At 40.4% G+C, this 18250-nt stretch overlaps 1 protein-coding gene across 1 annotated transcript in view; it reads right to left on the bottom strand.

Annotated features, from left to right (window-relative positions):
• Nucleotides 1-12462: 12462 nt before the first annotated feature.
• BMPER (BMP binding endothelial regulator) overlaps nucleotides 12463-18250 on the bottom strand; it is a gene marked incomplete at its 5' end in the record, with an annotated part of 101835 nt that continues 96047 nt past the window's right edge. Inside the window, one exon of the mRNA XM_010181267.1 lies at nucleotides 12463-12809. Within this exon, the coding sequence (XP_010179569.1) occupies nucleotides 12469-12809 (341 nt within the window). The remainder of the gene's footprint in view (nucleotides 12810-18250) is intronic.

Below are 18250 nucleotides of genomic sequence, written 5' to 3'. Positions count from 1 at the left end.
AGAGAAATAAAAGAGACAGGTGAAGGAAATTCTGGGGGCTACAAGACAGCACACAGTTTGCATCCAGCTGATAAAGAGAACCATGCAGTGTGAATTCCTCGCCTCAAAAAACAGATGGGAATTCTGGCCAGCGATACCGCTGGCTACCCCTTAACACAGGCTATGGAATAGATTACGTCAAGTCAGGCAGCAGCCTAGATGTCTTGGGAGTGAGCACGGACTCATGAGCGAATACCCTGGTGGAGAAGTTTGTTCTCTCATTGCCTCTCTGCCACTGTGTTTTGTGTGATCTCACCTGGCCATGCAGAGTAGAAGTTTCAGTGGTGCCTGCTCACTGTGTTCTTCATCTGCAGAGGATGGATGCACACCAGTGTGAAATAACTGTGTAGAGATCAAACAAGCCAGAGAGAAAAACTACCTGGAGATAAGTACAGGTGAGGAGTTAAAGGAGAGCTAGAAGATGAACCAAATATCCCTTACTAATGGGCTGAAATGTCTGTGTTACTGTATTTCAAATTTGTGCTTGTGGATATTTTTGAAATTAGGTATTGGCTGCTAATGGTTGCAGTGAAGATCTAGACCTTCTGTAAAGTGAGGAATCATGATGCAAATAGTGAGAAATACATATTTCAGACACTAACAAAACACAGCCTAATTAATGTATAAAATCTGCAGGCATGTTAACAACTTCAGTGGCAAATAAAATAGCTACTTGTTTATCGGATGTGTAGTTCTTCTCTGATTACAGAACCTTCAGCCCTTTCAAGTGATATCTTGGTGATCCTTCCCTGATTGTCAGCAAATAATCCTTGTCTTTGAAAACAAGACCAAGAAGCATACTCTTCATGCCATGTAGACTATAAGCCTTTTTTGAAAAAGCCTTTTGTACCCACAGCAGATCTTGAAATCATTGAAAGATTATGTCACCCTTTAAGGACATCAAGGACATCTATAATCTACGTCATCACCTTGCCATGATGAAAAATATGTACGTAAATTTTTTTCATGAACTGAGAAATCAGTACAACAGAGAAGCACCACATAGACAGATGAGCAGAACAACAAAAAACGGCTTTCAAACCTCAGCAAAATCCTTGATATCTGAAGAACATGGGGTTTTTCTTGCATATCAACTACTCCTGCTCCAAAAGCAAGTCTTTTATAGTTCATGCCTCAATCCATTATTAGGTTTTGACCTGTTTTAAGATTCCTACTTGCCAAAGACACATTGCTGCATGGAGCATTATGAGGTTGTCATCTAACAAGGCCTTACAGCAGCAGAAAATATTTAGTACCTTCTTAAAAAGTCCAGCAATACTTTCTTCTGAAAGTTTGAGAAGAATTTGTACTTTGATAAGAATAAGACAATACACTTCTTGTGCATATGAAATCTCTTAAATCTCATGAGAAGGACTTGAGCTTGGAAGCCAGGAACCAGGCACTTTCACATTTTAATCTCAAATCTTCTTTTGGCTTCCTGCACAGCAAAGAACTCTTTCTTCATTTCAACAACTTTAAACCAGGGTGCAAAATTAAACGTTTACACTGGAATTTGAAAATGTAAAGTGCTAAGAAGGAGCACTTAGGAAATGAACTTTGTAAACCTTTTCTTTGCTGCCATGGTATCCACCATCCTCAATAGCCTCTTACTTCATGTACTGATAGACTACATTAACCTTAAGCACTCACTCTCTGTAAACTACATACCTCACTTGAGAGCTGATGTACAAAAATCAGCTGCCTGAATACCTTAACACTTACGACAGCTTCCTCTGGAGTGATCATAAGAGAAATGACTTGTTATTAATTTTCACATGCTGGATTTATTTTAGCTTTTATGTTTTAGGAATATTATATAAACAGAATGTTAGTTGTAGGAGTACCCAGGAATGCAAGAAAACATATGGGTCCAACTCTCTTCAGTATTCCCAGAACATTCCTCAACAATTTTAATTTCAACTGGCTTAAGTGGGGGAGTCAGGGAGAGACTTAATTGCTCCCATCCTCTGCATATCATGATGAAGAGGTGAAATCACAGCACCTGTTCTCACATATGCAGAGCCCTCAATTTGGGTGAAAATATAACCCTAGCCCTCCTTTTGGGTGAGGAAGGGACTGCTTATGGTGTAATTTGGATCCAGTGGCATTTTAGTTCTACCCTTGCTCCAGGATGGTACTGGCAATCTCCAGTCTTGAGGCCTCCCCATGTTAGCAATAGTTTATGCCTGCTCTTGACAAAGTCCACCAGAGACAGAGTTAATCATGAGAGTAGAGTCACACACATAGGTTTCTAAGTGGCGTCTCAACAGTTTAAAGGGTGGGTGAACCTGAACTACATACCCATGCATCCAGTCTGTGCTGCGTACCTTACCCAAGGTTAGCTATTTTGATGGTAAATATTTGAGATGGATAAATACATAGTCCTGTATAAGCATAAGTACCTCCACCCATTCTTGCCTTATTTCCCACAAGTCTGCTCTTTGCTCTGGTGTTGAGACATCCTAGATTACAATAATCCCCAGGCACCAAGATTTGCCATGGAGGGTCACAAGCTTCTGCTGTCATACCCCAAGCCCTCATTTGCACTGACCCTCCGCACGCGGCTGTGTAGGACTCATGTGCTCACAGTTAAACAAGGGCTGCACCTGCCTCTCATCATGCTGCCAGCCCTTGGTGCTTGATCCGTTCTTGCTCTCAGTGCTCCACTGCCCAGGGAGCAAACATTTTGCAGGTTGAATGGCAGCAGTAGAGGACTACCAAAACAGCTCCTGCTGCGTTTGTTTGAAAGGCTGTGTAAATCACCAGTAATGTGAGGTGCTGATTCCTTCATGTGCTGTGAAGACTGAAGGAAAAACAAGGCTTGAATAATTAACAGCAGTTAATTGTTTTATACACTAGCACTTTGCACACTTGAAAGTGAGAGCAAGTGTAGAGTATGAGATCTTCACATGTCTATCAATAGAGCGAGTCCTTATGGGACAGACAGGAGAAGAGCAGATTTGCCTTTAACCCAGACTGGTACTTTATACCACAGAGAACTACTGAAAATAACATAATACAAAGGACCTAAAAGACCTTGAAGACTCGGAACACCCAATATTTTTTGATGCCCTGTGAGATTTAGGAAACAACAGCAAGGAAAGAAAAACCTTCAGCTATCAAAAACACCCATAAGAAAGCTTTCAGCTAAGTCTAACCTATATAGAGTCTCCAGAACAGACATGCAGAAAGTCAGCTCTCCAAACGACAAGCTCGATAAGCTGCTTGGAGCTGTCAAAACCTTCCCAAGGCAAGCTTTCTACAGAAAAGTTTTTTGTACCAATCACAGCTTACGTCCTGCTTTGTCTGGTTATCCTGCCAGAAGCATAAATGAACTCATAAGAATAACAGGAGGATTAGGTTAAGCTTATTTTTAAAACGTTTCCCACAAATTCATCTCATTTGCTTGCTTATAATCACCCTCATTCATTTTTGCTGTGTGTCTAATTAGGCAGGATATACTGCAGGTGGCTTAAAATAGGAGCTGAAATATAGCAGCTTTGCAGTTACGCATGTTAAAGGAAAGGTAATTAAAATTTCATGCTATGAGATGTAAACTGATCATCTCAGGGGTCTGAAAGGGACTTCTCCACCATATATGACATGGCACAGTTGGTCAGCTACAGTATGGGTGGGTTTCCTCTTCCTTGCAACATTTATTAGCCTCTGCCCAAGGCAAAATATGAGATCTTATGGGTTGGTTTCTTGAATTATTTATTCACGGAAATAGACATATTACCATCAGCTGAGCATCTCTGGATTTTATTTAAAATCAATACTGCAATAAAGCTTAAAACATAAAAAAGCTAAAATTAAATTAAAACAAACTAGCAAAGAAAGCCCTGCTGTGAACATGTCTTAGAGGTTAATTAAAACGAGATCAAACAGAGGTCTTGGATTTTGTAGCACCTGTAGTTAAAATTCTGTGGTACCTGACAGAGACATACAGTGGTTTCCTCTGATGATGCTGACAACTTTTCTGATTAGCATCCTTTCAAAAAATGGGATTTCTTTTTGCAGCTAAAAAGAATACTTCAGTGTAGCAAGTATTTTTGCTTTGGGAATGGATCAAGTTGCACCAAATGGCAGGTGGAGTCTTTTAAAACATTTCTGCAAGGGAGGATATCACTCTGCTTTTCTACCAGTTCCTCCCCACACAAGCTCTTTATTTTTTTTTTATTTAAATCATGCATTCTATTATATTACTGAGACATCAGGGATGTTTTCTAGAATGTGAAAGGGCCCTTTCCAAAGACACTTATTAGTGTATGCAACAAGGATGTGCTTATATTTTGCCATGATAGACCTAGGGCACACTCATGCTTACTGAGAAATAGTGGCATTTTAAGATTACAACTTCAATAAGGATATCTGAGATGGGGAATTCTGTATTAAAGTTATGCCTAGGACATGTTTAAAAGCCTGTCAGATAAGTTTTGAAAAATGTGAGGGACGACTGACCTAGCACTGCAAGCTTTTTCTACAAATATCTTACAGCCAAGAAGAAAGAACCATGATAGCACTCAGGAAAACACAGAAAGGATCTCACAGTTGCCTGCAGCCAGACAAATTATGTCTTCTGCTTTGGAAACCCATCCCTTAGATTTCCCCTAGGAAAAAAGTGACAAGCAGATGGGATCTGGGAGTGCCAACCTGAATGTGTTTCACTTTGTCTACACAGTGTAGAATGGGCCCGCCGTCTCTGAACCAGCTGAAGCTTTCTTAAGTTGTCTGTGATACAGCAAACGGTGGGAAGGGTAACCAAGGATTATTAATGCAATAGATCAGTGCAATAAACCTGCACAGGACAGGAACAGTCACAATGCTGAATACCTGCCACTCCTGCTGACTTCAGTGAGTCAGGATTTTATCACAGTGCTCCAAGACACTGTAGAAAAACAAACAAAACACTCCCACCAAACCTCTGTTAAAGGTAACCCAGGAGCAACAAGTTCTAAGAATGCAATTCATCTTGACAAATAAGAAGTGCATTAGTGGCATCTGGCTTTTCTGTTAGATGTCTCCCACTCTCCCTCCCTTCCCCACAGTTCCTACCATCCTTCAGGATCATTTTTGTCTCACTCAAACTAACCTTATGTTTCACATAGAGTCACACATCTCTCAGACATTGAGCAATGAGGAAGACAGTATTAAGTTATGAAACACCTGACTTGAATTTCACTGACCCAGGTAATAAACCAGAAAGAAATGAAGTTTTACTAGGCAGAAGCAGGTTTTTGTAATAAGTCTATATACCTGCATGCATGATAATCAGAAATCGAGTTCCTTCCTGGAAAAGAGAGAAAAGCAGCATTATATTGGACTTGCAACCACTAGGAAAAAACATCTCGTTCAGTGTAGAAGGACAGCATCAGGTAGTGTTGTGAGCATGCAATTAGGTAAGCAAAGCAAACACATTCCAGGCATGCCATTCTTTGAAGGAAAGGAAACTTCCCTGGGTTTTAATCAGAGAATAGTATGCTGCTTCATCTGGTTTTCCTATTAAAAAATCTGCCCTCGATAAAAAAAAAAATCATTAACTTTCCATATAGGGAAGCACAAAGTGGGTCATCGGGGAAGCATGGGCTTCTTGGCTGGAAGCAAGCCACGGACAGTCCCAGGTGAATGGTGTCTGTCCAACACCACAGTCTTGTCAGATTTTGGAGCCCTCTTCACCCTCGTTCCCCCTGTTCCCAATACCTCAACAGGAAAGGAGACATCTGTGAATCCTCTGGCACTGCTTCAATGTTTTACAGCTGTAATAACCACTGATACAAAGAGAAGAATGTTTTCTAGCCCCAAATTCCTGAGTTACTTTCCTAAACAGACACAAGTGGATGGGGCTTGGTTACGTGAAAAATACCCCACCAGGGGCAGGAGTGTGGGGGGAAGACAAAGAGGAATCATGATCTGCAGATAATTGAGCACAGTTTGGCTTCAGATTTATCTTTTCTGATCACTGAACCTATATGTCCAAGTCCAGGCTTATAATCTTTAGATCTAAACAGTATTTTTCTGGCAGCTTGCACTCACTCTTGGCTATATCAGATGAAAAATACATCAAGGAAGAGGCTTAAAAGAGTGGTGATCTAAAGACATATATACATAATGCACAGGCTGGCATTTAGAAGTGGTTTGGGGAGTAGCGTCCATTCATATAAGGGGCATAAAGTAAAAGCAGCAGGAAGCCCAGCCAGATATGTGTGGAGAATATCGGTGCACCAGTACTCTTGCAAGGGTTGGGAACACTGGTTCTCCCAGTGTCTATGCATTTAGGCTTAGACCTTTGCACATTTCTCCAATGCAGATCTGCAGAGGATCACCTTGTACATGTAGAATGATATAAAGCAGAGTATTTCTGTACAGAAAGCCTGAATTACTAAGCAATCAACAATGCAAGCAACTAAAGCCCCAGTGGTAACTTCAAATGAATGGAAGACTCAAAGATTCTGAACAGAGCAGACTGGAAAGCGGAGCATCTAGGAAACTCAAGTCCTGGTGCTTAAAAAAACCTACTTATTATTTCAAATATTTTTAAATTCCTTTCTAACCAGAAGCCCCCTGAGTCATACAGCTGCTCAATGACAATTTGCCCAAGAAGCTGAGTAAATTGTTTCATCCTGAGCTTCTCTCTGCTGTGGTTACACTGCTGCTAGCACCTAGCCTCAGGGCCAGCTCTGGGCAGGTGTCTGACAGACACAGGAACATCCCTACCTTAACACAAGGACAAGTGAGAGCAAGAGACCCGGCTCTGTGCTGCATCTGCAAGGGGACCAGCCACAGCTTTGTTGTGCATTGGTCTTTTTGTTTGAGTCAACACCACTAGCCTATCTTGAAGGGTGGATACAGTCCAGCTCTTCCCCAGGGTGGCTGGAAAGACAGATGTGGAGGCTGGTACATGAATGGGGATGGGAGTGACCCTGGTGAGCAGCCAGGGCTACAGCTGCCCTTTGGTTACACCACAGACGAGCCCTGGAGCAACCAAGCCTCAGCTGGAGCAGCGCAGGCAACTGTTGTGCCCACATGCACAACCAGGACCAGAACACCTTGCAGGAAGCATTTTGCAATACACACCCTTGGCAGCACACAGAGGGCTCCAGAGATTCCAATTCCACCCACTCCTCTAACACTTGAAACAAGCTTTTCTCAAGACATTCTTCAGCCTACATGTCTTTTGCACCATCCTGTTGAGTGAACATACATGCATAACCACATGAATTTTACAGCTATAGGACATCATTGTTAACAGGAAAAAAAAATTCAAACCTTCTGCTTCAAAGCCACAAACCCTTGGTCCCCATCTTTTAAATAGAGCTCGTAATTCACTTAGCAATGCTCACATGCTTTCTGCAGCCATTCATGGCTTGTCTCTCAGGCTTAATAACAAGGAGCTGATGGACTACACAACATTGCAATTTATGTTCTAACTTTGAACAATAATGTTTTCTCTAGTTAAGTGGAAATTTTTAGAAAATCTGCAAGACTACAGCAGTTAACTACATAACATTAATTGGTTAACTGAAATAGAAACTCATTAACTGATTTACTAAGAGATAAAGTGGAGTAATGTCAGCACAGTCACAGGGAACATTTAAGACAAGAATTGCAATGAAGTAGATTTGCAATTCTTGAATGTATTTGATTAACAGATTCAAACAAATGAGGCTATTACTATGTTAATTTCTGCTTGCCATAAAACACTGAATATTATTAAATTCAAGTGTTTGAGAGAAAAAACATACCTTAGGACAATTACAAAAGAGAAAAAGAGTAACCAGTTATTTGGTATGCTGTTGTCTATGAAAAACGTAGTAGTAGTAATAATAGCAGCAACAACAACAAAAGTATATAATAACAGGAAAAGTACTAACAATAAAAAGACTTGCCTCAAGAGCTAGGAGCACAAATTTTCCAATCTCAAATGAAGAAATCTACTACATGGCAAAAACAAGATATTGAATATTTTTTCCAATGTTATGGCTATAGTGAAAGCCTCGAGCAATGTCTAAGTAGTCATTTATGAACTCAGCTGCTCTGTAGGTGGGCGATATACTGATATCATGTTGATGTCATGTTCCAGATTTGTTGGTGATACCAAACTATCAAAAAAAACCCTACTAGAAAGTCATGGATGCTAATGAGGGCAGGTGTTACTAAGAGTATTAGTCTTGTCCCTTCTCTTATGATGCCTCCTGAACCCAACTTGTCTCTGTATTGAGCAGCATTACCTCTGTGCCTCTGCACCACTGTTTGGGGATGCCTGTTCCTGTGCCTCACAAGGAGGCTCCCAAGAGCAATGCAGGCATGGGGACACATTGGAGACCTTCCCCCCACCCCACGTTGCTCCCTGGCCTCACTGGGGCTGGAGTCACCTCCAGGCCCCTGCTCCAACACAGCTCAAAGATACTCAATATGATCAGCCATGGGGTAGGGCTTGTTGAGCCCAGAAAGTCCTCTGCTCTTTCCTTAAGTTCCTTAAGCTCCTCAAATCCTCATCCAAGAGCTTAAATAGTATAATAATATTTCTTGATAATGTGATAAAGCTTTTTCTGGTAACACTAGCGTGAGAAATTCAGATGGTATCACCTATTTTTAGTGCTGCTTATACTCAAGAGGAACTTCAAGAGTCTGAGTGCAAGCTTTATTGCGTGCATGGTGTGAGAGACTGAAAGAGTTAATGTCTCAAACATTATGGCAACGCAGGTTCTGCATAACAAAAGCTGCAAGTTCTGCTCATTGGAAGAGGAAAAGAAGTGCTGGAAGCAGATTGTGTTGCCAGGCAAGACCATATATGGCCAGAGGTCATACAGAGCTAATTTGGGTGAAGGGGCTCGAGACCACTTTTTCCCACACACTCACATGGCACCTGCGCAGCTGACCAAGAGTTACATACATCCTCAAGGGAATGGACTGTATAAAAAGCACTGACTCAGGGAGTCACTTGCACACCCATCACCGAAGGATTGCCCTGTCATCATCATCAATAAATCATTGGAACCCTGGGATCATCGCAGGATTGAAGGGTGGTGATATCTTTCCATATCTGTTTCCTAATGCTTTTTTCTCTTCTTTTCTTCCTTCTTACAAAAGCTTTCCACTAAGAACCCACATTGCCAACCACTTTTACATTTTGCAAGTTCAAGCTGTCATAAATAAAAATGTTTAATTGATCATTTGGTGGTGTTTCACCTTAATTTAGTCCAAGGGGATCTGCAGAACCCTAGTCCCTTCCTGCCTCTGAGATGGGACATGACACATGGTCAAAGTATCCCTTCTAAAAACCTGCTACTGAGTAACCTTGATAACTTTTTCTCTTTTTTTTGAACAAGGACTAATTCAGGATGCTTAGCCTTATTAAAATATCATAATAGATCAGTAGCGATGGTGATGACTGCCACGGCTGGTATCTTCTTCACCCAGACTTCACTAAAATCTCCTGGAAATTCAAAATTGTTTCCCTGCTTAATGAACTTGCCTCTATAAATTTCAACCCTAAGGGCTATTTTTAGAGTATTACTCATGAGTACTTAACAACTAGCAGCGCATTAAAGACAAACAAAAAATAATAATCCAAAACTAAACAAAACAAACCACAATTAAAAGCCCTTAAAACATGTCTAGTTACAAAACAAAGAATTAAAAGAGTTGTATAAAATTAGATGCTAAAAATGTTAGTTTGCAGTCTGGACTATTTCAAAATCCTTTCTTGTGTGCTTATATTGTGCTTTCTTCTACCATGTGCTTTGCACAGAAACACAAAGTACCAAAGTCACAACATCAAAAATAAACAGTTAAGGTCAAGGTGCAAAACCATTTCTCGTAAGGTGTCACAGATCTATCAAGCTCAAGCTCAGGAGTTAGCTGTTCTTCATCCCACTACCATGTAGCTTGATCTCTACTCTTTAAAACACTAACCATATCCTTTTCACTTAACAATCATGATAATCTTGCTGTATATGTTTTTTGGTGGGTAACAAAAGGAGAAAATACAGCTGTAAAAAGAATGAGACTTAAAATTAATTTAAGACCTCTTCACAGAAATCTCCTCAGTTACACAGTGTCAGACAAATGTTTGCAATGCATTGTTCACTGCCTTTTTTGGTATTTGGAGAAAACACACCCTAATTCATAATGTTCTTGCTGAGTTTATTTCTGTTTCTGAGAATTCTTATTAACAGCAGGTCACTACCAGAGCAGCAAACTGAAAATGAGACAGTGTTGATAATGTAGGCAAGAATGACCAAGAAAGGTTAACTCTTGAGAACGCAGTATTTCAAATGGAAAAATTCCATAGTATGTAATGTTGGAGGGTAAAAACTGAAAAGCTATTCAATTCAAAGAGGAGCTGAATAGAAAAATGAAAGAACCTGACCCTACTGTTGTGTCTCTTCACTTCTCTTACAGCTAAGCACTTGTTCATAGTCAGATAAGCAAAATTGGAAAAAATTTAGTTGAATCTAGCCTGAAATTAGAAAACATTGGTTAAATATGCTTTTCTAGAAGACTTCAGTAAAAAGCTGTAAATGTTACTTTAAATTTCTTTTAATGTTAAATTAAACCAGCAATAGGTTCTTTGAAAAAAAAAAAAGAAAAATGCATATCTTTTAAGTACCCATATTTATACTTATACACACACACACGCACATGCACATATATTTATTTATGCAAAGATACATGTTAGAAAGTTTCACAGAAGTTTCTTATATGTGACCCATAAACATTACCTCCTTGCAGGAGTTTCCTAGTATGAAAAATGGCCATGGTGATTGAGCAAATTGCTTGCTACAACTTTGTCAGTTTCTGACAGGAAGTAGCATTCTACTAAATACCTTTATTTAATTTTAATTTATATTTTATCATTGATTCCTGTGTTGGGAGCTGAGCATTCTAACAGCTGGCAAATTCTAAATGAAATCAAATGAACAGCTACTTCTGACACAATATGATGGTCATTTCAACATAAAGTTTCCTTAGGGAAAAAAAAGACTTTTCTACAAAAGGACATAATCAAATTAAATACTTGCTTGATTTCATTGTCTTTACAGGACAAATAGAAGACATAATTTTAAAGGAACAGAAATGTTTTACAGTAATTCTTGTAGGCAAGCACGTAGAGATTTTTTTTCTGGCTGCTGTAGCCAAAATATAAATCATTTTCTGCTGCGGTGTCAGGAAGTGTATTGCACTAAATTAATCATGAGCTACTTTTAAAAAGGGACAAAAAATCCACTGCAAAATGAAACAAATCTCTCTGTGCCTGTTTTCCATTCGCATTGTCATCACTTACCTTTAGAGGACGGTGGAAGTGAGATGGGAATGTTGCTGAAATGCATTCAACAGACCCTGTGTGTGTGCTAGCATCTCTAGTGCACTCTGCTGTGCCTTCAGCCATTGGAAAAGATAAAGTATTACAACCTGCACACAATATAATCTTCACTTTTTGCCAGGCTCCTAGCATAGGGATACACTATAGCAAACTACAAGCCAAGCTGTGCGTCTTCTAGCATTTCCCAGTCCCAGACGTATGCTGCTGGGGTAGATAAAAGTCTTTCTGTCTCATTATAAAAGAAAAGGCAATTCATAAGGGAAATGGAGTCATTTTAGAAAGCTTTTCCTAATAAGCCCAATAGTTCAGCAGATGTGCAGAAGTGGGGAAATCTGGGAGTGCAGAGATCAGGCAGCTCCATCCACCATCGTGCAACTGCAACTCAGATTGCTTTTATCTTTTATGTCAGGCAATCAAAAGAAAAGCCAATTTTATTTACTGAGTAAGGGGCAAATAAACTCATGCCATTTAAAGAACAGAAATGATGTCTCTGTGGTTTAGACTGGAAGCATTTTAAAGATAAAAAAAAATCTTAAATAATTCACTCAGAAAAGGCTTCTAGATCTTCTGCTCCCAGGGCAGGATGGGCATGCATTGAACTTTTAACTCTCTCCTTCCAAACTCTCAGCCCACAAACTGCACTATCCATGACGCACTAGCAATATTTAATATCCCTGCTTTAATAAAGTAATTTTCAAAATGCTTCTTGGAAGACACACTTATCTGGACCACAAGCAATGGCAATTAAAGTCAGCCTCAACTTTATAGTTGACTTTGAAATCAGAAAGAACTAATCAAAATGTTTTGAAGCCTCTTCCCTCTCTCTCCTCAGTCTCCAAAAGTACTTTTTCCTCTAGGTGATCACAAGCCTGCCTGCCTTTCTCACTGTTAGCTGCTCAGGTCTATATTAGCTCAGGACCATCTTCTTCTGATTCCTGACTTAGGAAAGCTCATCGTAATGTAACTCTAAGTCTGTATATTAATTCTTAGCAAAAGCAGCTCAAAGCATGTTCTTAAACACTACTGAAATTGGGCCAACTGTGTGGTTTTTCTCCTTGCACAGTTTTTCTCCTTACTATCTCCTTCCTCAGCAAGCCACACACTTACCGGTAAAATGTGGTATAATCCACTGTTGAATGACAGCTCTGAAACTCCCACCCTTTGAGTTTCTGGCATTCCCGATGAGCTCGGAGTTTCACCCTGACCGTTCCATGACAGAGCTCAGGCACAGGCTTCCTCTGCGGGCGGCTGCAGAACTCGTTGGACTCCACGCGCCAGGATTCAGCAAAGTCGTCCACGTCAAACTTAAAATTCCCATCCCCTCCAATCAGGTCATCTCGCTTGTGCCCATTGTAATTGCCACACAGACCACAGAGCTTGCCTTTCAAATGCGGTGCAGCCATGACTTCCACAAAGCTGTCTCCATCCCATGAGATTTCCAAGCCTAATAAAGAGATGAGACAAAAATGCACACACAAAAATTAAAAAAAAAAAGAGAAGAAGAAATTAAAGACAACAAACTGTGCCTTGTGTTTGTGAAACAGTGTTCAAAGGAACCTAAACAAAGCCATTGGCTTCCTTCTGATAATGTTGTTAGATTTCTGTATACCGCCCAGTAAGTGCCTCTGACTAGTGTAGCTTTTCTTAAATCACAGTCAATTACAATACACTCATGTCTGTCTATGTTTATTTTTCTTTCTCCTTGCTAGTGAATGAGGTTATCCTAAAAAATCTGGCACCAAGGCAGAACTACTCTCAACATCAAAAGAAAGTTCTTGCAAAATTCTGCAAATTGAATTTGCTAGGGCAAATTTCTAGCTGATTTCACAGAGGGCCCAGTCTTTCAGCAATTGTCACCCATTGCACAGAAGTGTTCATGCCCCATGAGACTCCACCAGTGACCACCTTATGTAAAACATCCTTTTCTTGCCTGCTGAGCTGTCACTGGTCACTCATTTCAGTGAATACAACTGTTCCAATACAGGTGTCTTATTCTGTGTGGGTAAAGAGAGTTAAAAAGATGACCACAAAGAGTTATCATATGGGTAAAACTGTTGTAAGAAGACATTCTGAACTGGATTCAAACTGTTCCTTCAAAAGGTATTAATTAGCAACCTTTTGAAGTTGTATTCATAAGTCAGCAATACTGAGGAATAATGGTAAACATCTAACCTTCATCTAGCAGCTGGGATGTAAGTGCTCTGCTACAACCTACCTTGCAGTAGGGTTTGGACTTCTACTACAACAAAATCAAAACTACTTTCTGTGGGAGAAATCCATTTTATCTGTCTGTACCCATCTAAAAGCTAGGTGTCTAGCTTAAGTCAGCTGTCTGGGCCCTCTCTTTGATGGAGAGAAATAGGCAGATCCAGGTCACAACCTGGGTGCCTAATGGCGAGGGAATTAAACTGCCTTCTGAATGTCTTTCTGTTTCCAGTGATACTCCAGAGGGCCCAGAAATCAGATGGAGACTGAAGTTCTAGTTTTCACTCAGATTAAATATGTATTTAAAAACAACTTTGGTATCATATGGGATAAAAATAACACCAAGAATCACTGCCGCTTAACTTCTACCCAAAAATGGCCTTTCTTTTAATTATTTCCAGTCTCTGATGAATGCTACTACTTCACATTTCTGCAGTAACCCTGCATCTGAAGATCACAAATAATTTTGCTGGTGTTAATTTTTTCCCATAATGTACCTGTGTGCAGCAGTTAGTTAAGGATAAATGCAGGAATCTGCTCTTAAACAGGATAATCCAGATTTTACCCTCTCTGCCCTTCCTGGCCAAGAATACCAAACAGCATCACTCTGCAGTGCAGGACCAGGGCTTCTCTCCAGCTTTCTGCATTTGCTGTGTGGGCTGGCTTAGCACCACCCTTTCCTCCTGTAAATCAGTGCTTGTCACTCTGTGATCCAAATCCTGCCCTGTCCTCATGTAAGTAATTAACATACCAGTGACTCAGTTCAAAGCTGGAACCCTTCCTTTAGCAACACATCCCATTGTCTCCTATGACAATTCCTATCCGCACTGCAGAGAACCAGGGTGAGGCTCCAACAGGAATCGTGGCTTTAGAAAGAGGGTTTTGCCATCGGCATATACCGCCCTGGCACTTGTGTGGTTCACACCATGTCACCAAGAGTTTGGGGAACGATTTAACCAGCAAGGTTGTGCAGATAATTCTGCATCCCCAGTCACTACAGTCTGTTGCATCATGTTCTCTTACTGCTATAGGTCAGGAATGCTAGCACAAATATCTCCTCATGTGACTACCCTTGAAAGCCATTTCAAATTATCTAATAAAACCAGCATGGATAGGGACACCATGTCCCCATCCAAAGGCACTTTACACACAGCCAACTGAGAAACAGTGCTAGACTATAACTGTTAACAAGGCCAGCACAGTGGCAAGGGGGAAAGTGGCCTTTTAAGCTGCTTCATACATTATCATTGCTGGGCAAATTCAAATTCCAGCTGTCTTTGCTTCTCACAACACTGCACAAAACAAAATATAGCTTGATTTGCAGTCACCAGATTAATACTGCCATGCTGGGATTCAGAAAAACCTTGCCATTAACTTATAAACTAAGATTTCTTCAGACTTGAAAATCAGATAAACTTTCTCAAAACCTGAAGCATCAAGATCCAAATTTTCAGACAGTTCTCTTCAGAAAATAACTCCAGTTTTTAAGGCAGTGTTCCACTTCTTCCCCAAATGAGCTCCCTCAGAAGCTGCTGACTTTGTAAGCAGAGTCACAAAAGACTGGCTAACGATTCTATCTTAATTTTCCTTTTACAACTGTTTTTCTCAAGCCAAGACTTAATGACTTTCAGTGAAACCACTCATGTTCATTATGAAAGGTTAACTCTAAAATTATCCTGAAAGTTTCTGTGACCTTTGTGAGAGTTAAGATAATCTGCTTGTTACATGCTGCTCTGAGAACTCTAGATGTGCAGACAATAATAACATAAAATTATGACTTTTCATCTCAGCATATAAAAATGCACATTTTTAAATCTAGAGACTCCAGCTTTGATTACTGGATTTGATTCAAGAGGCTCACAGTTTAACTGCCACAAAAGGATATACTTTCCTCTAGCTGGGTATTGTTTAATTACACTGTATTCTGCTGTAATTGCTTAGATAGAGGGATAATTTCTAGCTTTGATGAACAGCTGAAAGGCTTCTGTCCATAATGGAGCTTATTCCCTTTCGGAGAAATGAGGAAAGGTATTTACCTGTACACACGTGATAATTTTGCTGGAGTCTGATCACACTGTGCAGTGTGTGCATTTTTGTTCAAAAGCAGAAATTTCAGTTGTTTTCTGTAAACCAACAAGAGCTGTGACAGGCAGGATTAAGCTATGGAATGTTTGAAATTGTCTCCTCGGCAGACAGAAATTGTTTGGAGGAGTTTCTTGGTGCCTATTACCTGCCTTTCCTTCCCCTCCAAAATGGATGAGTTTCCCATTCACTTGGACAAGGATCAGAATCCAAGAGATGTGAAGCCAAAGGATCCAGCATGTGTCCCATCTGGAGATGTACAGAGAAGGAATATTCTCTTGATTACTTTCTAGTGTTTTCAATTTTCCTTTTTCTTTGAAGGATGCTTAACCAACTTGTTACTTGATTTCTTAACTTGGCATACTATGTGCTCTACTGCATTTGAAAAAATCCTTCTGGATTTATGCACATCACACACTGAGTTCCCCATGCTGGGAACTCCCATCAATTGTTCTGCATAATTTTTCATGGTAAAGGCATCCTCAGGAACTGGCAGACCACTCTTTCCTAAAGATTTAGTGCCAGCATGGCCCAGAAAATCTCAGCAAAGAGTATTGCAAAAGATCAGCACAGAAACAACAACCAAAAAAACCAAAATATGCTCTTGCAAGTAACATAAGCCCTGTGACCCTCTACTCTCTCATCTTTTTAACACACAAATTTTAGACAAGGACTCAACACCATCCAAACCACACCCATGAGAAAGTACCTGCAAGTGCAGGGTGCGAGAATTGCTGCTGCATGGCATCCAGGGCTACAGCTGGTAAGGAATTTAGCAACAAAACAGGTTTTCACTGGAAAATGCCAATTCATCAGAAATTAAATGCTTCAGGGAGACATATCGGATTCAACGAACTTCCAACACAGCACAGGCAAATCTCCAAGCTGGTTTCCTGCCAGCTCGCCTTGTGGGCTGCCTGGAAGCCTGGACTCTCAGTGTATGCAGCACCAGGACAGCCTTGCCATGCAGACTGTCCTGTAGCCAGGGACCACAAGGCTTCCTGAAGCTTTGGACTCCCCTGTTTTATCCAGGACTCAGCTCCCACCTGTGCAAAAGGAAAACCAAAAGCCATGGGAATTTTGGCTGAGCTGTAAGTACCAGAGCCTGCACTTCCCAGCCCAAATTTACTTTGAATTCTGCTTCTAGTGCAGTGGTTTTCCTTACTTTTTACTATTTCCTCCCTCCCCCTCTTTTTTCACCCCACGCTGGGAAATCATATATTTTTTTTAAATCCATGTTTCATTCTAAAACAGAGACGATTCCCCAATTTTTTTCCCCCTGGTGCTTGGAACTTCCCATGGAACAAAAAGTTTGTCTTTACAACAGTTCTACTCAGCACATTCCTTCTATCTACAGCCTCTCTGCTGCTTGTCCTCTCCCAGCAAAATGGAGCTGCGTCGTTCTGCTGCCTCCCAGGCCTGATCGGCTGAGGAAAAGAGGACTTGGCCCATTGTGCTGCATGCAGTGAGAGAAACCTGATTCTGCTCTGTTAAGGGGAGGAATTATTTAGGCTATAATTTGCAGTGATTACACACTGTTTGGTATGCTGTCATATGCCATGTTTGCACTCCCTCTGCCAGCACATGGACAAGGATGTGTGTAGTCATTTATTAGGCTTGCACCAGAGACAAATGGAATAGCAGCAGGATTAGCTGTCATTCATCTTCAACTGAAAACCTTTCCTCAGCCTGTGGTTGGCTAATGAAATCCACATCGCCAGAATTCATAGCATTCAGCTGGCTGCAAAAAGAAACCCTCAAGATGCTTTTAATTAGAAGTTGTGAATAATGGTCAACTTGTGTGCATTTTACAGACAGCCACAAAAATCTGCATTGCCACTTTGAGGAATAAAGAATCAGAGCTGGGATCCACATTATGCAGACTTACATTTCCAGGGGCTATATGAACAGGTGTCTAAATTCTCAGCTCAACAGTGGGTGCTAGTGTCCCCCTTGAAAATAAATGATGCTAGATAATGAGTATGACTATGCATCACCCCTGTGACCATATCACTCCATAAGAAAGATTGGTTTCACTGCTTTCACATGGCATTTAATTGAATTAACAGTAAATAATATACTTACTGAAACAGTACTTCACTGTGTAGATGAAACCTCTCAGGACTACAGTAGTACCTAACACATGCTAATGAGAAAGTTTTAAACTTCCTCTCAGTATTTATCTATGCAAGAATACTTTAGTTTCAGAACAGTTTATCAAAACAAATGTTAAGTCCTCTGGTTTAGCATTTTGACAGTTAATATATTTTCTAGGACTCAAAAGATCTGAGAGTCTGCTATCTCCCTTCCCTGGTTCTACAAATAAGGTACCAGATTCTTTGAAGTTTTTAATTTCCTTTTGCTTCTGGTGCTGTAGACTCTCTGCTCCTCATAGAAAAACTTTTACTCAAGCACCAAACAAGCCCAACAAAATGGCACTGAACAGCAAATTATGCCTTGGTTTTCAAACCAGAACCTCCATTTTGCTGGGTAGCCTCAGTCAAATGTTTCCATAATTTGACAACTTAAACTTACACCAGCCATTAATGACTATCATTTTATATAATTGCTGACTTAAATTGTAAGGTACGTTGCTGA

This window comes from Mesitornis unicolor, unplaced genomic scaffold (assembly GCF_000695765.1).
Source record: "Mesitornis unicolor isolate BGI_N332 unplaced genomic scaffold, ASM69576v1 scaffold1753, whole genome shotgun sequence".
Lineage (NCBI taxonomy): Eukaryota > Metazoa > Chordata > Aves > Mesitornithiformes > Mesitornithidae > Mesitornis > Mesitornis unicolor.
This window is presented reverse-complemented; position numbering and strand designations above follow the sequence as displayed.